Source organism: Vicugna pacos, chromosome 2 (genome assembly GCF_048564905.1).
Source record: "Vicugna pacos chromosome 2, VicPac4, whole genome shotgun sequence".
Taxonomy (NCBI): domain Eukaryota; kingdom Metazoa; phylum Chordata; class Mammalia; order Artiodactyla; family Camelidae; genus Vicugna; species Vicugna pacos.
Window position 1 is genome coordinate 91,012,941 of NC_132988.1, and position 21,188 is coordinate 91,034,128.

Here is a 21,188-nt window from a genome sequence, read left to right on the forward strand (position 1 = left end):
AAAAGCTTGATCATATTTTTTTTTCATTTAGAAAGTAAGACTTTCTTGGATAAACATCTTTAAGAGTCATCTAAACTTGATCAAAATCTACTAGATATTTGTAATAAGTAGATAATTTAGGTAACTTGTATAATTTTTTATCGTGCTACTTCGAACCTCTTTAATAGGGGTCCTAATTATGTTCTTGGTATGAGACATTTCCTTAAGGGTCTGCAAAGGCAGGGATTTCAAATTCCTGGAGACTGAAGAATAGTTTGTACTTCTTCCCTAATGCTATAGCAGTGCCCAGGAAATACCCCAGAAACCCCTTCCACTTAATAACCTATATCCAGATTCTTCCAGCATCTCTTTTATATCTACAGTTGGCCATGCAATTATTTGTTCAAAATATGTCTGTTAAACTGCAAACATCTAAAACTGGGTCTAAGAACTAGGGAACCTCTTGCGTGGCCTATCTTTAGCTTCCGGTGTCTAATTAACGTCTTTCAAAATGCATTAAAACAATTCTGGAAGGACTGGGTTTACGTTATACTAAGGAGTGTGATGGTTCTATTATTAAATCCTCCATAGTGTACCAACTCTGAGAATCTCTGGAAATACTTTCAGGTGACCCAGAGTTTTTTTTTTTTTTTTAATAGATATGGTCTACCTTTCTTCTAAAAAGGAAGAATAAAATTGAAGGCATGTTTCATTGAGGTAGCTCAGGATTTTACCACCCTCATCTGTCAAGTCTAGGGTGGGAGGGAGGAACCATAATTTCTTATGCCATTAACTCTGTAGGTGCCAGAATGATCTTTCTCTAGTCTCACATGACACACTCTTCGCCTTGGTCTCTCCTCGTGTTGCTTTTCTGTGGAGAGTTGTGGGGTCTGTCCTAGGAGGTATGGCTGGATCTATGCTTTGTTCTTCTTGTTTTTCTCTCCTCTGTTCTACTCTCTGGCTTCCCTAGGAAACAGAAGAGTGCAGAGAGGAAAACCATTGACTATTTTATTTATTTATTGAATCAGCAGGAATGATGGTTGAATATGTATGTGAGGAACTTGGAGAAATGAATTTTCCTCCACTCAACGTCAAAGGGCTTCCAGTGTTCCCAAGTTTAACTCCTGAGAAGCCGTGCCCACCTCTCCCTCTGATCATCTGGGCACAGGTTTTTCAGTTTCTGTTTCTGTAAAGATTCCACTTTAGCCTGGTCAGGAGTCAGCCTCTGACGTGTGGGAAGCAGAGGAGGGATCCCACAGGAGAATGCGGCTTTCTGACTGTCTGTGGGAGGGGAACCCTGCTGCCCCCGCGGGGTTCTGCGCGTTGCTGTTGTAGTCATGAGGAAAACACTAGCTGGGGTTTCTGACATGCTTATTTTTTGTGCTCAGTACTGGACCAAGGATTTTGCAGGAATAATCCCATTTTCACCAAAAAACATTAGCAGGCAGGTACTATCATGCCCAGTCTTGAAAGGTAACTTCAGCTTGAGCGCTAAGTGGCCCTGGAAGATAGATCCAAGTCATCAGATTCCAGAGTCTAAGCAATGAGATTTTTCTGGGACTCCATTGCCAGCGACTCTTATAAATCTCTTATAAAGCAGGAGTAATAATAATACCCGCCTCTAGGATGCTGCTGTGAGGATTAAGCAAAACAGTACCTTTTAAGTACAATGTCTGGCATGTAAGCACTTAAGAAATATGGACCATTATCGTGGTCATCATTATTATTTCTTTTATCGTTATAATTCCTGGGAGTAGGGGAGTTCCTCATTGCCAGCTGCTGTAAGAGGTGATTTTTTAAACAGCCGCCCTTCTCACTACTTAAATTTCTCTGCTTAATTGAGAATATGAACCTGAGCCAGCCAGGTCTAATCATGGATACCAGTGTTTTTCCCTCACTCACATATTTTACAGAAAATGAATTGTTAACCACATTTGATATTAACAAGCATATGAATATACATTTTTCAACACCATGGTAAAGGAAACCTCTTTATGGGATTCCTCTTTTTTTTTGTTTTTCCTAGCTAAATTTGATTTTCTAACACCATGGAAGCTTCAGATCTAACTTCCAGGCATTCATGACATAAATGGTGAAGTTGTCATCTGTACCCTTTTTAGCTCGACTTATATGTATTCTGCAGACAAACCTCACTGTTTGGGGATCCAGCCACTGTTGAATAGCCCTTGAAAGAAATCCAGAATAAGCAAGTTGTTGACTTGACTCCAGAAAAGGAGGGGGGAAAAAAGAATTGAGGCTACTTTGTCTTGATATGTCCCGTGAGTCTAATACATTGCATTGTGTATTGCTTTGAAAAATAGATCAGGCAGATTTTAAACCACACTGAGTTTTCCTCCACTGCCAGCTTTGGAACTTCAGCATTGTGAATTCTCTTTTACCATTAGCAAAGCTCCTTCAGCGTTTTTGGCCTGAAAATGTTTAAGATCTTAGTTTAACTTTAAAGGTGTTAATGTGTCCCTATCAAAAGCAAAGCTGTGTTGTTATAACGTCCCATTTCAGGATGACTGTTCAGATACTGTCTGGCGCACGGCTTGCTTCAAGTAGCTCTCAGTGAAGGAAGCCAACTTTGTTACATTTGAGAGAAATGGATTTGTAAAAAATGCAAACATTACCAAAAAATGAAAATAACATATAAACAAATAATCTGTTCTCTTTTCCTCTGATTTAAGATGATGTCTGCCACAGGCCAAAGTATGTGGTTGAAAAAGTTCCATCAAACCTTTCGCTTGGTCTCATAAAAACTGAATGTGTCCCCTTTTCTTAAACAAAATTCAGTAATCTTGGCTTGTGTGCAGAAAGTAAAGTTGTTCACAAATTCATAGTGTTTATTTTGAGAAATTCTTCCTCCCTGGAAGCCTGAATATTCTGTATCTCTGTTTTTGGCTGAACATCTGAACTCTCCTAAGAACCCCTATGAGACCTAGAATTATAGATAAAGGCTTTCTAACCAGCCTGCCCTGCTGCCGACTCCCCCCGGCTTGTTGGCATTTCTGAGGGGAGTGGGCCATGCTTGGGGACTTCTTTGTGTCTCTGATGAGTCGGCAGGACCATAAAACTGACAGTTTCTAGGAAACCTGTGTCCCCGGTGTGTCTGCATGCCTTCACCCCTGCTCCTCCGTGGACGATGGTGTTTATCTCAGTTACAGATGGAGACTCTGAGTTCACAGAGCATGTGGGGTGCTGAATTTTGGCCTAGGTCACTCTACATCCAAAACTGTTTCCCTTTTTGTTTTTAAATAACCCTTTCTTCTCCAGGGATGATGGGGACTCGATCACAGAAAAAAAGCATTCTAGGAGGCATCCCCCACATTTTCCAACTTGTCCCTACCTCCTTTCCCACTCACCACCAGGACACAGAGCAGCGGAGAGAGGACTGCTCTTCTAGCAAATGAAGGTGTTTGGGCATCTTGTATTTATGAAATTCACGGAAGACCCTAGATTTCATTTACAGCAACAATGGTACATAGATTTATTTGAATAGATGTAGGAAATAATGGAAATGGTGTGCATTTGGGATTTGCAGTGAGAAAACACAGCAGATAATGATTCCTCTCTATTCCTGCCTTAATTAATTAACTCAAGTCACTGGGGAAATGGGCCCAACGTTAGCTTTCTTTGTGGTTCTGGGTAAGAATTTCTCTCAGGCCCCAGTTGTGACTTTCTCCAAACCGTTGATTTGGTAATTTGCTTACTTTCAAAAATGCGGTTGTATATTCTGAGCAGCCTCTTCCTGGCTGAATTGAAGGCAATAGACTGAATGTCTGCCCACCCAGCCCTTCCAGAATGCTTCCTTCTGCGTGTGAGTCACTGCCGCCACTGGAGAATATTTACTACCAAGCTCAAAGTAAGTGTTTAGGAGGCTTTCAGTGGTGGTTTCAAATAATTACTATGAGGGCTTTGGTAAAAGCCTTTATCCACAAAACTATTTAAATTATATAATTATATCCCCTACCTCACTCTTCCTTCCTTTCCTGGGGTTTGTTTCTCTTTGCTCCATGCCCCCAACCCCAACACGGAAGATAGATGTGGACCCAGATTGGACACTTCTCTGCCTTCTCTCTAGGGAACCCAAAATGAGACTAGATGCCTCACAAGGAGTAATTTGCCTGATGGAACCTATCATAATCCCAAATCTCAAACCTCTATCCCAGGACCAAGAGCAATTTACCCAGCGCTGCAACTTCCTCTTCCGACCGTCTTCCATTTTGTAACCTTTGACCTTTTTCAGATGGCATGACCCTACTGGGAGATTGGACCATTTCCTCAATTACAGTGTTTTATATCTACTCCAGCCCTAGAAAGGCCATGTCTGTATAGCAGCCAGGCATGAACATTTTTTGTCAATTTCCCTCTCCGTTATATTTAGCAATATGTATTGATTAAATGCATTCGCTTGGCTGCCTTCCATGAAGCAGTTTTAGAAGACCTCTTTGACCATATGGTTTTAATGAGTTCACCTTCTGTCTGCCTTTACCCATTTTGGAAAAAAGTACTTTATGTTGGTTTGGATCTACATGAATTTGTTTTTAAATGTTATATTCTAATAGAGCCTGGGAGTTTAGAAACACCAAACTTTTTTGGTCAAAAACTGTCCAAGAGAGCCAGTGATCCTGACGCGAATGAATACTAAGTGGACCAACTGTATGTAAATATAGTTTCTCTTTACTCTCAGGCATATGTGCTTTACAACTTACTATCGCCTGCAGTAGCTACAGGAGTGGTTGATATATGTGTTGCACAGGGGCATGTGGAATGTCCAGTGTTCCACTGAATCAGTAACACATTGTCAAAAAATAATACCCAATGGCTTATCTGCACTGCTTTTATGGGTGTCATAACTCACTCTTTAAGAACGTGCTAACACTGTTCATATTTGATATGGTCATAATGTGTTACTAACAGTGTCCTTGGAATGCTCTGTTAATTTGTAATTTTAGGGTGTGAACACTTGGAGGGTGTAAAAATAGAGAAGGAATGAAACATTATTTGGCCATGAATTTGCAAATATTTCATGTTTTAAATGATGATGAGGTGGGGCCACAAACCACCAAAACAGCTTAAAAAAAAAATGTGTGTAAGATTCTTACATATATCCTGTTATTTGACATTTTAAGTTAACTGATAGTAGATATTAAAACTAAGTAGGCAAACTAAGGTTTTTTCACCCCATAGTTTATTTATCTGCTTTTAAAAATAATACCTAAGAAGTTAAGTTGATAGCGTTAAATTTTCTTTATCATAATTTATTTTCAACCTAGTATTTATGAAGCACTTATTTGCATATAAGGCTATTTTATGTAACTCTGCATTTATATATATATAATTTTATATTCTTTATGGGAGCTTAAAGTCTAACAGATATTGATGTGGTCATCTGTGCAGAAAACATAGATACTAAAAGAGAAATGCGAAGTCAGTTTGTAACTTTCGGGTTATTTTCTGCTCAAGAGTTGTATCAGGATGGAGATGGAAATCAAGAGATAAAGGAAAACAGTCCAGGTGAATTATATAAATATTTGTCCTCCTACCATCTACCAAGAGCTCATATGAGAGGAGATAATGCCATCTTCTCTGTAATTAAGGGAAGACAGGTTTCCAGATACTTTTATGTAGAAGAAGTAGCAGCTAGGAGAGTTGAGTGTGAGCGGTCAAAGGGTAGACTGAAATAAATTTGCCATAGGGAGATTTCAAAAGGGAGCTGAAAGTCATCTCAGTGATATCCCACTTGGACTGCACCATTGCTGTGCGGTGATTGGCAGGTTGCAGACCATCCTTCTTCGTGTGTTGACACCTCTATGAGATCTAATGTCAGAGGAAGGAAACAAACTAGTTTTCTTGGATGTCACCTCTGAGCTATGCACCAGGCAGGACACTTGGGTTAGCAAATCTTGTCACCACAATAGCCCTACAAAAGAGATATTAGTGCAGTCTAATGAATGAGAAGAATCTGAGTCAGAGAAGTGAAGTAGCCTGCCTGGAGGCAGATGGCCACAAGTGGGAAAGCGGTGATTCAACCCAAGCCATACTGATGCCACGTTACCACCTTCTAGAGCGTGTCAAATGAAAAAATAAATGAGGAGGTAAATTGGAATATATTTATATACTCCTGGTGAAAAAGTTTCTGAATAGACCATGAAATGAACTTACCTGTGACACCTTTTCATGTAACGTGGCTTATAGTCCTTTCTAGAACACTGAGCCTGTCTAGAACACATGATCCAAAAGTGTGTTTTGGAATTTTTGTTGGTAGTTAACCCTACTCCTTATTTCTCATTTAGTTTTTTTCCTGTCACATCACTAAGGAATTTTTTTTCAGAATAAAACACTTACTGTTTCCTTTCCAGAGAAGGTATGAGCTGTTTGATGAGCTTGTTTTCTACAACCCCCTGAAATTGGGGAAAACCCTGAGTTCTGAGCCATGGGCTATGTTTCAGCTTCTGGAACTTAAGTTCTTTACAGTGTGGCCTCATCATTTGGCTCCGCCATTTGGCTTCAAATCTAACAGTGCCCAGAAGCATCATGTGAGCCCTCATGGCCAACTTTGACTTTCTAACGACAAAAGCCCCACTTTTTCACTGTCGCATATTTGTTATACGATGCTGGCTGCTTCCTCGCCACAAATGGGTGACTTGTGCACGTCAGCTGATGAGTTTTAAAATTATTTGACAGGGACTCAGCCTCCAACAAGTTGTCTTATTTCATAGGAGTCCCCATCTTTGTTCAACAAGTTTCCTACAGATGTTTGCCTATAATATAATGTTGCATTTTGCCCTTTTTGTGGAAAGTAAGTGAAAACAAACCCGTGGTGCTCATGCTAAAGTAAGAAGTGCAGGCTTCATAAACTTAAGTCCATTCTGACAAGGGTGAAAGTAGTGTCTTCCAAAAGTGACTCGTCATTAACCCAAGTTGTATGCTTATTTCACTTCAGTGGTGGTGAACTCGTGAAGGAAAAGAGCAAATCCAAGAACAATGCAGTGCATTGTTGAATAGTGTGTCCAAAAGTCCAAGTGTAATTCAGAACTTTGGTATCTTTTTTTTTCCCCCTTTCTGGGAATAGAATCCTCCTTATAAGTTTATCACTAGACCTGCACACCTTTAACAGATTCCCAGGAGTAAATACAAGTGCTGAGTGTTTATCTGTGTTCAGACCCAAGCGCCAGCATATAGTGGGAACTAAATAAATATGTATCTGTATACTTTTTCCCTTTAACTTGTGCTGTTTGGCTTCGCCTTGATGATGACACCCTCTGGGGTATAGATGAATGATCGCACATTTTCTTCTGTTGCTATAAGTATCCGCGGCCCTGAAGCAGGGTGTGGAAGCCACAGCATTCAGGTGTTACATCTTAGACTCTCTGTGATCTTCACTTCATCTCCTCATCTCTGCTGGTTATGCCGGACTAGACTAGTTTTCTAGTCAAAGGCTAGAGGCTTTAATTTTCCTTTCCTTAGGGATATTTCCACATTCTCTACTAGGGTGTTCCCGGGATATGTTCCTAAGTAAGAATATCTGTCCTGTAAACCCATGAAAGGAATCAGGAAGAAAAATCAAAATCCAGAAGCCGAAAGGGACCGTTTATATGCAGGTGCTTTCCGCAGCATTGCATGTGGGGCCATCAAAAACATAGTTCTTAGGTGGCCTAACATGTTCTTTGCACATCTGGCCTCTGGTTCTTTAGACTGTTCCAAGCAAAGTTTTTTGCCAAAATGAAAACGACATCTTGCATGCTATGATACTTTCCAAACAAGTCAGGGCTTTCCACTTATTTCACTATAAAATTGTATCAGATTTCATTGTCTAGGGTGCCCTCTATGATTTTTATCAAGGATTTCCTTGCCAAAGGTCATGTAAAAGTAATGAAAAAGATCATCATAAAGCTGCCAGTCTCTGATGTCTTAAAAATCATTGTTTTTATTTTATTTTATTTTTTTTTGAAGGGTATTTTGGGGCTCAGGACACCCACCCAAAAATGTGCCAGAGTGGCATATCGAATATTGTGAATTGAAGTTACTTAACAAGCAGCCAGTACAAGAGGAACATTCTTACCCTTCTTTGTCCCTAGAAAACAAGAAATAAATCTCCCATTTGAAAGCTACCCTCCTTGCATCAGGAGGTAGAGAGACATCCATCCTTATCATCAGAGATAGGGAATTCAGGGCCACAAGGGCTGTTTAAACAAACCTTGTTACTTCCTCACTAATTTACTACTCCAAGCTTAAACTTCTTTGTCTTGTCAATTCTTCACAAATTGATCGTTTCTTTATCTAAAAAGTATAAGAGCTGCCTGCTTTGGCCACTTCTTAGGTGCCATTTCTATGAGACCTCCATACATAGGAAGTAAGTATGTTGGTTTGTTTTCCTCCCCCTGTTAAACTGTCTTGTGCCAATTTAATTATTAGACCCGTCAAAAGAATTCCAGAAGGGAAGGGTGGGACGTTTCCCCCTCCCCAACAGGTATTCTATGAACATGTTATCTATTTTGCCAGGCAGAACCCCAAAGGTTCAAATAGAACTTCATTAAGACCTTCCGGTCAGAGTCATCTTTGTGAGGAATTCTACTTGACCTGATTATCTGCCAAGCATCTTTCTTTCCTTTTATTTTTCTTTTCCAAGCGTGATTCTTATAAACCAAATACTTATTGTTTCTTCTCCTCCGTCCACTGTTACATAACCTGGCTTGAGCACTAAGTAGCTTGTCTAGGCGTTGATTATGTTATATTCATCAGGCAATTTATGTTCTACTAGATAGAAGGAAGTGTTAGATCATAACCACCACTTTGTTCTCCATTTCCTCTATAATAAAATAAGCCCAATAAATAACATTTTATTTATTGCTCTAATTAAGAGTATCCAAGATGACACAGAAGTTTTACAGGCAGCAAAAAACAATCCTCAAAATGGTCCCACAAGAAAACCACTGTCACTTCTCACAAGGTATTCTCCAATCACTAATGATTTGGTTATTCTTTCATTACCAAGCTTGTGCTGATTTGATTTCATCTCTTTATCAACGGCCTCAGTCCCGAAGGGAAGTAGAGATATAAACAGATAAGCAATTATTCATCATGCTACACCGTGTGAGTATAAACAAGTATTCGGAGAATCTATAAGATGGGGGTATTTGCGTCATCTGGAGGACTGGGGAACAGTAGAGTCAAGGGGACATTTCTCAGTTTATTTGTTCCTTGCTTTTAGTATGTAGTCTTAAAGGAAAAAATAGTGATAATGGGGGATACTAAAGATGCCAGGGAGGGACAGAAGTGAGAAAAGAAGCCAGGTCTTCCTTCTGACTTAAGATTAGGGAGGATTAGGTAAAGGGAAGTTTTGAGAGAGGAAAGTCGGTATGAATGTTCTCAGTAAATAGGTAGATGTTTGTTGCAGTGACAGGGGCCAAAGCTGGAGTCTCGAGCAGAAAAGAGAAGGTCTGAGTAGCCTCCGGGAGCAGTGGAATCGGCTCAGCGTGGGTACAAGCCTAGATCAGCATACTGGGCACCCGTGGATAAGAGGAGAGCTGGAGTAGAGCCTGTCCCCAGGGGGAGATGATTTTATTCCCTCCTGTAGTGTCAGGACTAAGAGCCCAGGAGGACTGCTGGTTGTGGACTGAACTGTGACCTGGCACAGCAGGCAAGCGTGGTGGGAGAACAGAGGGGCTCCTGATGAGCGTGTGCGGGCGGAGAGGAGAGCTGAATGCTGGACTCCAGCACCCACGTGGGATGCAGGCTGTGGGAGGTGCCAGCAGATCCCATTTTCTCCGCGGCTCCCTCCCTTCCCTGGATCCCCGCCTGGCCAGGTGCCTGAGCCCCGCCTTTCCCCATGCCTCTGTCTCCCCAGACTGCCTTTACTTCCGACTGTCCCTAATGATGGCAACAGATACTCCTTTTCTCTTAGCCCACAAATCGGACTTTGTAGCACAAGGAGATACAGAGCTTTATTTTGTTGTACTATGTGGTCTTGTATCCTTTTTCAGAGTTAGCTTCTTATTTATGTATTTTCACTTTCACATGTCACTAAGTTTCAATGTTGAAACATTTCCCCCTTCAGTAGCCAAAAAGAAAACAAAGCAACAGCTAATGTAGTAATAAATTTATTTCTAGCTACAGGAGATAAGCTTCAATGCAATATGGCCATAAAGTATGGCTCCCAGGCTTAGGGGAGAAGCAATAAACTTCCATAAGGAAAAAAAAAAATTTAATACTCCTGGCAGTATAAATAAGGGTAAAATATAACATGTAACTGGCAGCGCACACCAACAACAGAGCTGCTTACAAAAGAAAACTATAAACTAAAATAAGAAAATGTTTGAAACTTTTCTGTTGTTATTACCTTGCACCCCAGGTGGGCTGACGGGAGAATTCACTGTGCGAAGAGCTTGACTCACCATCTGAAATGTTATCTCTGTGACATCTCCTGGCACCTTTTGATTTGCTGAGGATCTGTGATAATCACCCAGGAAACCCAGGGGTACTGACACCGCGAAAAAGTTCTCAACATATTTTGAGGTGTTAGAGGGCACCAGTGGAAGGAGTTAGAGTGGGTCCCACGGGCTGGTTAATGAGGGAGCTTGCACAACTCAGGGCTTTACCTGACTTTCAGTCTTGCTTTGCAGCAAAGAAGTTTGAAGTCCTCCTGCAGTGCATCTCAGGTTTCATTTGGGTTTTCAGATCAGAAGTGACTTGGGCAAAAGCTTAAAAAACAGAGTGGCGGATGGTTGGATGGATGGATGAATAGGAAGATAGGTGCATCGGTAGAATGTTAGATAGGGAGATAGGCAGGCAGGCAGGAAATAGATACGCAGGTCCACACGCATGCATTTTAGGGGGCAGGGCCTTGGTCGGAAAGACTGTTGAAGTAATAGGAATTATTTGTTCTCTGGAAAATTAAAGAGCACAGAACAGAAGACCAAACCCTCTCTCTGTCTCTGGAATCAGAAGTGATAATAGAGGGGAAATGGAGTGCTTCCAGTGGGGCGAAGTCCGAGTGTCTCAGTGCTCTCATTCCATAAATATGTACTTCCCGAGCATCCGTAATTGCAGGCTCTGTGCTTGTGGCTGGGAACCAGATTAAGCATTGTCCCTCCCCTCGAGGAACTGAGGGCCTTGCTTGCATAGAGTGAATTAGACTTGGTAGCGTGGAGTGAGTCTGGGAGGGCTTGGGAGGATGAACTCGATTTAAAAGACAGTGGAATCTCTTCAGGAGGAAAGGGGGGTCCAGAGAGGGGGAATTGAAGGAGTCAAGAGTTCGAAGGGAAATGTGAACAGAAGTTAGTAAGGCTTAGATTTGGGGCTTTATCAGGTAAGCAGTAGGAAGCCATTGAAAAAATTTGGAGCAAGAGGAGACATGATTTGTGTTTCAAATTTGTTTTGTAGAGAGAAGTCTCTGTTGGCGGTCAAGACGAGATGAGAGACAGATGATGAGGGCTCTGGGGAGACTACGGAGGGAGTGGGTGTGGGGATTCCATCTTGTAATTTGCTGTGCCTGGTACTGTCGGTTTGTTTTTGCTGGATTATGTAGAGAAAGACAAGCTAGCACAGAAATTTAATTCTGAGTTTGGAATTAGAAACCATGTATTTGTGGCCCAGGAAGTTCCACTCTAAGTCTCACTCTTGTCATCTGCAGAAGGGGGACAAGAGTCGTGCCTCCTGCATAGGGTTGTCACAAGTGTTGTATCTGTGTGTGCAGCCCTCAGAACCATGACCAGTGCATGGTATGTGCTAAATATTGTTTTATTTTTATTTTTCATCAGTTCATTAATTTGCTTGCTCTTTCATTTCACCCATGGGAATTTGCTTTTAAGACAATCCAGGGTAATCTACGATGGGTAGTCATTGATCAGTTTTGCTTGCAGAATTTTACTGACATTTTTCACCTCTTTTTCTTAAAGTCCTCTTGGACCAAAAATTTCCAACCAGAAATGGGAGGGGGAGGCCTGTAAATTAAAACAGCTTTTTTCCCCACTGATGTAAAGTGTGAACAGAAAATTTTGCAAAGAATGCTGCTATGTGGTGGTCCTCCATGTCACTGTAACAAGGAACAGGGGAAGTGTTAAATGAATTTCCAGTGTTGGGAAGTTTGGGCAGTCTTACTTTACAGTACAACACGGTTCTATTATTCTGATGAACAGATTCTGAAATTCCAGACCATAGTGTGAACCACATTTGAAATACAAATGCAGAAACACCTTCAAAAATCCCCAATATAAAATTTTAATCATCTCTACCTTTGCATCCCTGTTTGTGAGGCTAACTCACATAAAGTGTACCACAGTCTTAAATTGGAACAATACTTGTATCTCCCTTGACTATAACAAAAATTAGTATGTAAGTATTATTTTATTATAGATATCTTTTATTATATAAATATAGATTTGTGTTTATTATATAAATAGCTACCAGCTCAGAGTCTAGCACTCAGAACAAAGCTTCCAATAGTTGTTTCTTATATTTCCTTGTGCAAAGCTCATGTTGTGTTTCTTGGCAATGTTGGGGCTCTGTTGAAATAAGAAGCTGACTGTATTAGGTTATAGGAAGAGTCTACAGGATTTGGGGAGAAAAACTAAGTATCTTGAAACTTTTTGCCTTTGAAGAGCTGGGAAAGCAGTGGTTCTTCACAGAGGGAGACAGATATGGCCCCTCTGCAGCCTGGAGGTGAACAAAGCGTTCCTTGACGTTGAGGTTTTTATTGTGCCTGAAAGTGAACTCTTCATTGATGGAGGAGGTTCTTTTATCCAGTCCGTCAAGATTACTAGGCCACATGTCACCAGCCCCAACTGAAACACAGCACCTCGTGAAATCATGATTAAAGTTATAGATGCCAATCCATGAAGTGGCAAGAGATTACAGATACTGCATTTCCTCCTCTCGGTTACTAGGAATTAAAGTTTCCGTCGCATTGAGTATTTCTGAAATAATACCCATAAATTATTTAAATTATATTCCCTGATGTTTCCCCTTGGTTCATAGCTAAGCAATTTTGACTAGTTCAGTGTTGTGGTGCATTAACAAGATAATTTACTGAATATGTTTTTGCGAGATTGTGATTGTGCGGTTGAAATCGTGAGCAAAGATGGCAGGGCCATGGGTGACATATAATCTAGTCCTGACCCTGCTCGGAACAGAGGTGTGACTTTAAAGGGAGTAATTTACTTTTTTTTTTTCTTTTCTGATAATGTTTGTCCAATCTCCTTCGAGGGGCTTTTGTGAGAATCAAATAAGTGGAGGTTTGTGAAAGCAATTTGAAACATAAAAGGCACTAAAAATAACTCAACATAGTTGCCGAACATCCTGAAGGCATCTTTGCAGAACAAATGGGAGTAGATGTTGAGGGTGTTTTTTGTTTAATTTTACAGGCAACGAGGGAAACTCTCAGCCGTCACTGCACTACACTAGGTGACGCCCTTCGGAAGGAGAACGACTTTGCTCTCATCATCGACGGGAAGACCCTCAAGTACGCCTTAACCTTTGGAGTGCGCCAGTATTTCCTGGACTTGGCTTTGTCGTGCAAAGCTGTGATTTGCTGCAGGTAGGTTCCCAGTCATGTCGTCAGATTTCAGTAAAGAGCAACATGATCCTAAGTTCTTGGTGTTTAAAGTTCCTGGAGGTTGTTCTCCCCAGAACTTGTAAATGTCAGCTGTTTATGAATTCATTCACTCAATACTCAGGGCTGACAAATTGGGGTAGAATTTATTAGCCACGTTTTGAAGGTAAGCCCTAGCAATCATTAATAGTTATTGTTCATAATTTGAGTAGGCAGGTGGCTCGCCATTTTCTGTGTCTCAGATTGATCATTTACCTGCATTTCTGTATCTGCAAATCCAGGGTTACTTCTGTAAAGGTTCTGTCTTCTACACTTAAATCTTTGATTCTGTTACTTGGTCTTATTTTAGGAGAATGCGTGATGGGAGGCACCAACTAAGTCATCTTCCAAGGAGCTGAGCATTTTTCTGAAGGCTATTTATTGACCTTACAGTCTTCTGCCCTCTAATCTGTAATAGTGCCTATACCCTAAATTGAGTTATCACGGCCTACTCCACTGAATTGTATTTTTGTGAATCATTTACCTCCAGTCCTTCCTGAATTTCTCATGAAAGAATCTTCCCTATGTCTTCCTAAAATTTAAAGTATATTCATGACTATGCCCAGTCTCTTCCCTTCTGCTCTTCCTCTTTGCCACCCACTTACTGAACCTTACCAGCTGGCCAGACTAGGTGTAAGGTGTAAGCAGTTTCTCAAGTTGCTTTCTCTGCATGGGAGATGACATGTTAGTAGGGCTTCTGAAGAATTTCTCAGAATCTGTGCTTTTAACATTATCTTTAAAACTGTACTGTTGCTTTTATTTTTTTTTCTTTTAAAATATTTATTAATAAAAGAGTCTTACACTTTTTAAAGCCTTTTTTGGGTCAGGGCTTGATTTACTTAAATATCCTGTATATGATGTGGTCTCCACATTTATAAGTCCTGCCTTATAGCTATTTCCTAAATTTTAGTTGAAATAATGCTTTGTGAAATATTGTTTAAACCATACTTAAGAAGTATCCTTGGTAAGTACCTTTTCAGCCTATAAACTTGTATTATATTCAGAGCAGTAAGAGTTGCTTATTACTCCTAGTAATCTAATTATTTCAGTCAGTCATTTAATTTTTCTTCTCTGTGACATGTATTGATAAATACTGTTACTATAAAGCTTTTAGGCAATATGTCATATGGATACTTAGTATTAGTAAGAATCAGACTCTGCTTAACCGTGAGGAAAAAATGGGAAATTATGTATCTTAACTGTCTCGTTTAAAAAGAGGATACTGATGATTTTTAAAATCTGCTTTCCCAGTGGCTTTTCTTGTTTCCTTGCTAATCTCTCGACCAAGTCTTAGTCACGTTCAGCTCTGATACTCCTCCATCAGGACAATTTTGTGTCAGACTTGGTTGTTTAATCACTTCTGTTAATGGGATCACAAGGATCAACGAAAGATTGCCCGAAAGCACATTAGGTGATATGACTGCTGGCTCTGATTTGGAAACAGAACAGAACACAGAGCTGTTTAGATAAAATGACCAGCTCCATGGAGCCAGCGTCTGCTCTGTGCCTACTGTGTGCTGAGTGTAAATGCTGCACAGACGAGGGTGAATAAGACTGTCTGCCTGTGCTGCTTCGTGTTTCTGTCTGCCTTTTGTTTTAAGCAGAATCACAATTGGTTTGAAAGATGTGGGAGGCCGATTGTCACCGCAGCCGAGCCTCATTCTTAGAGCATTGCTTAACACAGTCCCTCCCACCATTCTTCAAAAAGTTGAACCACAAAATTAAACAATAGCAGAGGGAGAGAGAAACTAGAAAGCAGAGTCAAGGGAGAAAAAATGTGTTCTGAGCTTGTGAAATTCCTTCGTGAGATCCTTGTTCTGGATGCTCACAAGTCCCAGGACCTCGGGGCTCCTCCAGGTCCCAGGCCCCTGGGCGGGAATCACGCGCTGCACGTGCGGCCCAGCTCTGACACTGAGCTTAGAAAGATGTGTGTGGCCCCTTCCTCCCTCCGTCCTGTTTTATGCATGTTTGAGGACTGTGAAGGTCCCTGTGCAGACACTGAGTTTTATTTAGAGTTTTAAGGGTTTGTTTTTTTTAAAGTAAAATAGCTTTCCTCTACTTTTTTCTTCTAATTACCTTCATATTCTCTCTTTTCCCCTAAGGACTGTGGTTCAGCCTCCGGTCTGGCTTTGAGAATTCGTCTAATCCCATAATTATATCAGTGCCACTGCCCGGTTTATGCCTGTGCACCTTCTTGGCCTGGTGCCTCTTGGCATTTAACTATCGGCACAGACTGTCTTCTTGTCATCTCCTTTCCTGACCTCGAAGCATCATTTCCACAATAATGCTTCTGTCACTAGCGAGGAATAGGTGGGCAATTCTGCATATCATTCCTTACAGTTAAATTCAGGCATCACTCCTGGTGTCTCAGATGATTGCAATCTCCCAGTCTCAGGAAATTCTCTATTTTACTCCATTATAATAAGTGCTCCAGATAAACATTGAATATTATCTCAAAATACAGTACGGCACTGTTTTCCCAAATTCGTTTCTGTTCATTCTGGCTTTATGGGTTTTCCCCACAAACCACTTTACAATTTATTTCTCATCAGTCCCCCCTTGAAGATAATTCAGAATCTGTTCTTCTGTGCCGTCTTCTCTGCTGTAGCCAGAGTGGGAGTCGGGGACAGCCTCCCCTCAGTGGGTAATGGCGCTCTGGATATTAGTTCCATCCTCAGGATTACATCAGCCACTTTCTTCCCTGACATTATCAGCATAGAGGGCAGGAGGCGGTTTTCAGTGTTTGCCTAATTGACACAGTTATAAGATGAGAGTTTTCCCTGAAGAGTCTGCAGTTGAATTGAAAGACACAGTTGTTCTCCGTCAGTTGTCATTCCATCTCTTACTCACCCTCGTTTTCCAAAGGGAATACTCAGAGACAGGAATAATCCCCTCACCCCAAAATTATTCAGGGCTTTGGAGTCCTGGTTTTGGTTTACAAAGTGAAGTTTGCGTGTTATACCTCAAATAATTCTTCCAAGTATGTAAAACCCAAGAAGTAAAATAAAATCTGTTTTTATCAGTCTACCAAGCACCACATTTTCATATATACCACGCAGGTTTTGTTTTTACCTCTGTGCGAATTTACCTGTGTAACCTGAGTGGTTTAATAGGAAGCGTGCATCTTTTGTTAAGGGAGTTTTGGGTAAGTTCTTCAAGTTATAGACATTGAACCACTCCTTTTGTGGTCCTCTTTTGTTCCCTTCTTCAAGTACACCGATTCTTACAGTTTGGTGTGATCACAGATACTTTTGACGAACAAATGAAAGCTGTGGACCAATTTTACACAAACATGGAAAATTGAACGCACCCCTTTAAGGACCTCACAGACTCCCTGAAACTCCTTGGACAGATAGAGGTGGGGGAGCCTCGCAAGAGTGATGATTTGTGTACACGGCTAAAACAGAGCTATTCTGCACACTAACTGGACCAGATAAATAATTTCTCATCTCAGCTGCCCGCATTTATGCGCTGAGGTCTTACAGCTTGTGTGATTGGTACAATGGTGCTTTAGCTGGGGATTCATGGAATTCCTCTTCTCACTTTACCTCTCTTGCACTTTGGAATCTCTCTGGCCTTGGTTTTGTGACCTATTCGATTAAGAGCTTGGCATATAGCAGCGATTCAGATCCTCCAGGAAGGCTGGATGTCCTCGGCAGTTAAGACTGGAGCTTCTCTGGCATAGAGAGGTGGGAAACCCATGCACGCACCCTTCCTGGGTTAGCTCCTTCCAGCTTGAAAGCCACTGGGCCACAGGCCCTCTCCCAGCCCTTTCAGTTTTGAGGTGAACCCTAATTCTGTTGGCCGCTCTGTGCTGGGAGGAGTCGTCTACTGCTTGGATCAGCTTAATTCAGGGAAGCATCTGTCCTGCCTCTTTTAATATTCCCTCCAGAAGAGAGTGGGGACACTGCAGTGGAGTAGCTGTGTGTTAAGTAGCATGTGGTTTCTGAGATCCTCGTCAGTTCACATACTTCAGCCTTTCAAAGAATTCTACATTTTTTTCTGTAGTTGTCAGTGTAGTTTAAACATATTTTGAAACTTACATTCTGTGACAGTTGGTTGAAAATTGGCCTAGAGCCTCCAAGCTTTTAGACTGTCTGGTAATCACCGTTCTTCTACATAATTTATGTACTCATGTCTTCTGAAAAGCAGAAGTTAAATTGAAGTCAGCATTTTTCCCTACTTGCAACATCTCTAATCAAAGTGTAAGCCCCTTCTGGGCCATTTTCCCCATCGTGCGTAAAAAAACACTTGACTCCGATGAGTGTCGTCACTCGGGAGCGACATTCCAGGCAAAACCTTTCACCTTAGTTCAATCGAGGGGCCCTCCAAGAAGAGGTCTAAGGGGACACCTTGAATACTTTTTGTCATAGCGTGAGTATGTTAAGTAAAGGGTCAAGTCAGGTCTACTTCTTGAATCTTTTGGGACTGTCTTAAATAAGGGATTTCTCTAAATAAATGTTCTACTTAAAGGATAGTCATAAAGCACAAATGAAGCTAATAAATGCTCAACAGACATTCCTTTAAAGAAGAAAGTTTATGAACACCACTGGATACCAAGCAGATGTTTGGCTTTGAGAAGACTTACAAACTCTTAATGAATGTCAACCTTATATTTGCTTCCAAGAAAATATGAATAAATGTTGGAAATGTTGAGAGAAGATTTATTTCATACATATATGGCTAAAAGAGGACACACTGAAGAAATTTTAATACTTCATAAAATACCCATTTTTGCTTTAATATAATAATAAGTTGCTCAGCCCTGTCCATCTCATTTGCGGTTCTGCCTGTGCCGAGTAATGTTAAAGGAGCCGCATGGCCACATGACAGCCTGGTAGCCAGTTATGATGTACACGATCAGGGAAGTCCTTATTGGACAGTAAAGTATCTAAAAATTTATGAGGAATCTAAATGCTATAGAATCTCACTGTAATTCAATATTATACAGTTTCACAGATGACTCAGTTTACATAAACCTCCATCACCTACACACACACACACACACACACACATACACACATACACGAATTAGAACTTCAGGTTATATAATTCTGATCACACATGAGTGTAAATCTCAGTGAATTTTCACAAAGTGAGCATACTGCCTTATCAAGCACACAAACATGACCAGCACCCCAGAAGCCCCCTCATGCCTCCTTTATTTTATTATCCCCACAAGGATAACTGCTGTCTTGATTTCCATCACCATCCCTCTTAAGTTCTGTCTTAGTTATTAAAATTTCTTTCTGTTTTGTATCTTGCTCACTTGGAGTAAGCAAATACCTCTTCCATAACTACATTCAAATTCTTTAGGATTCTTTTCTGTTCAGCAGTCAGAAGTACAGAGCTCTGCAGCCTTCCACTAAAGGCCTCCCTGAAACTTTACATAAATCAGTAAATCACTCTAATATGTTCCTCGGTCACGTGCACAGCCACCTGAGAGATGGCTTCGCATTCTCCTTCATTTCTCCAGTGATGGAGTGAGATGACTTCATTTTCCGGTTTGCGAAGGACATGGGATGTGGAACCTACAGCAGTTCTCTGATCTGCCAGACTGGGGATCGGCTTATCCGGGAAAGGGAAGCAGAGTTAGTTTGGTGTAACTGGTTCCCTTGAACCCTGGATGGTTTCTAGTGATGACCCACTTGTTAATAAGCCTATCTGAGCCATCGCTGCTTAGGGCAAGTTAAAGGTTTGGCGTCTTGAGCCAGGCTAGAATTCCAGGAGTCGAGATCAGGCAGAACAGCAGATCGTGGCTGCCTGGACGCTGCAGGGCACAGAGCGAAGAGAAAGGAGAGACAGCATCCTAGGAGAAGATGGTCTTGGAAAACAAAAGGTATATTGCCAAGAGGGCAGTTAAAGAAACCAGACACAGCCATAAAACGACAGGCTTTATATTGAGACATGAAAGAAGCGATGGTGCCAGATGGCATTTCCAAGAGGGAGTATTTTATACAGCAAGTGGCAAACTTTTTCTGCAAAGAAATCAGAGAGTAAATATTTTAGGCTTATGGGCCAGCCTCTGTCACAGCTACTTAACTCTGATGTTGCAGCTTGGAAGCAGCAACAGGCACTACGCAGATGAATGGGTGTGGCTGTGACCCTGTAAGTCTTTATGTAAAAGTAGGATGCTGCCCAGATTTGCCCCGGAGGCCGTAGTCAGCCATCCCCTGTAATGGACTCTGTGGCTCATGAACGAACAGTAGAGGGAGTCAGTTCTGACAAAACTTTTCCCAGAATATTGATGGAGTTCACCCCGGACTTCTAGTCTGTTACTTACAGACGCGTTCTTTTCTTTTCTTGAGAACTGAGACACGTGACCATCTCTCCTCACCTGGCATGTTTCCCTTCCTTCATGATTCCTCAAAAATGACTGACATTCTTTCTGTTGGGACAGCTGCACAGTCTGGCATCCCCGTTAAATTTTTCTGTGCCCTTGGATTCAAAACAAATCCATAAATGTGGCTGTTTCCTGAAGTCAGTTGGTTTTAAACTGAGGTGTCAATAGCAAGGGATACAGCCGTAAAAAAAAGAGTGAAATAATACCACTTGCAGCACCATGGGAGCACCTGAAAGTTACCAAAGAAAGTGAAGTCCGTCAGAGAAAGACAAATGTCATATGATATCACTTATATGTGGAATCTAAAAAGATGACACAAAGGAACTTATTTGCAAAATATGAAGAAGACTCACAGACATAGAAAACAAACTTATGGTTACCAAAGGGGAAAGGGTTGGGAGGAAGGATAAATTAGGAGTTTGAAATTAGCAGATACACACTAAGATATATTAAGTAGATAAACACCAAGGTCCTACTGTATAGCACAGGGAATTATATTCAGTATACTGTAATAACCTGTTTTATAAATATATGTGTAAAACTGAATCACTGTGCTGTACACCAGAAACTAACACAACAGTGTAAATCAATTATACTTCAATTTTTTAAAAAAGAATTAAAAAAATAGCAACAGATATATTATAAACCTAGGACCATATACATGCATCCTGCTCTGTCACCCCTGTGCCTTCCCTCTGTTCTAGGGGGAAGTACCTGCAAGGTGCTAGAGGACCAGGGAGGCAAAGGAATCAGGCTGGAAGATGTGCAAGCTAGCCTTCTCCCTAAGCGGGAAGCACCATAGAACCTCGAACTAAATGAAGTTCTTGGATTTTTATGCATTGTTTTAGTGTTTGCCCTTTATCCCCAGTCACTTTCTTTTCACTCCTCTTTAGGCAGACATTCTTAGGTATTTAATAGGTTCCCGTCCGTCTGCCATACTTTATGTGTATAGCTGTGTAGCTATGAAAAATGCATAATATTGTTAAATGTGATTTGAATTGGGGGATAGATGCCTATTTATAATAATATATCAGCATAATTTTTTGCCTTTTTTTTAATCTTTCTACATGTTTTTGAGATCTCTCCATGTTACCATGTATAGAACAAGTTTATGTCTTCATATATACACCACTTTATTCATCTGTTCTTGTAGTGATAGACACATAAATTGCCCCTCAATCTTTGCTACCATGGGAAGTGCCGAAATGAATATCCTGTGTACCCACGCAAGTGTTTTTCTAGGATATCTACTTAGGAATGGGAATGCTTGGC

General features: G+C 41.0%; 1 protein-coding gene across 2 annotated transcripts in view; it reads left to right on the forward strand.

Annotated features, from left to right (window-relative positions):
• Positions 1–21,188, forward strand: part of ATP8A1 (ATPase phospholipid transporting 8A1) — a 215,409-nt gene that overhangs the window by 132,374 nt on the left and 61,847 nt on the right. For both annotated transcript variants that reach the window (XM_006209780.4, XM_072944648.1), the window contains exon 24: positions 13,347–13,519. In XM_006209780.4, coding sequence (XP_006209842.1) covers positions 13,347–13,519 — 173 coding nt within the window. The remainder of the gene's footprint in view (positions 1–13,346; positions 13,520–21,188) is intronic.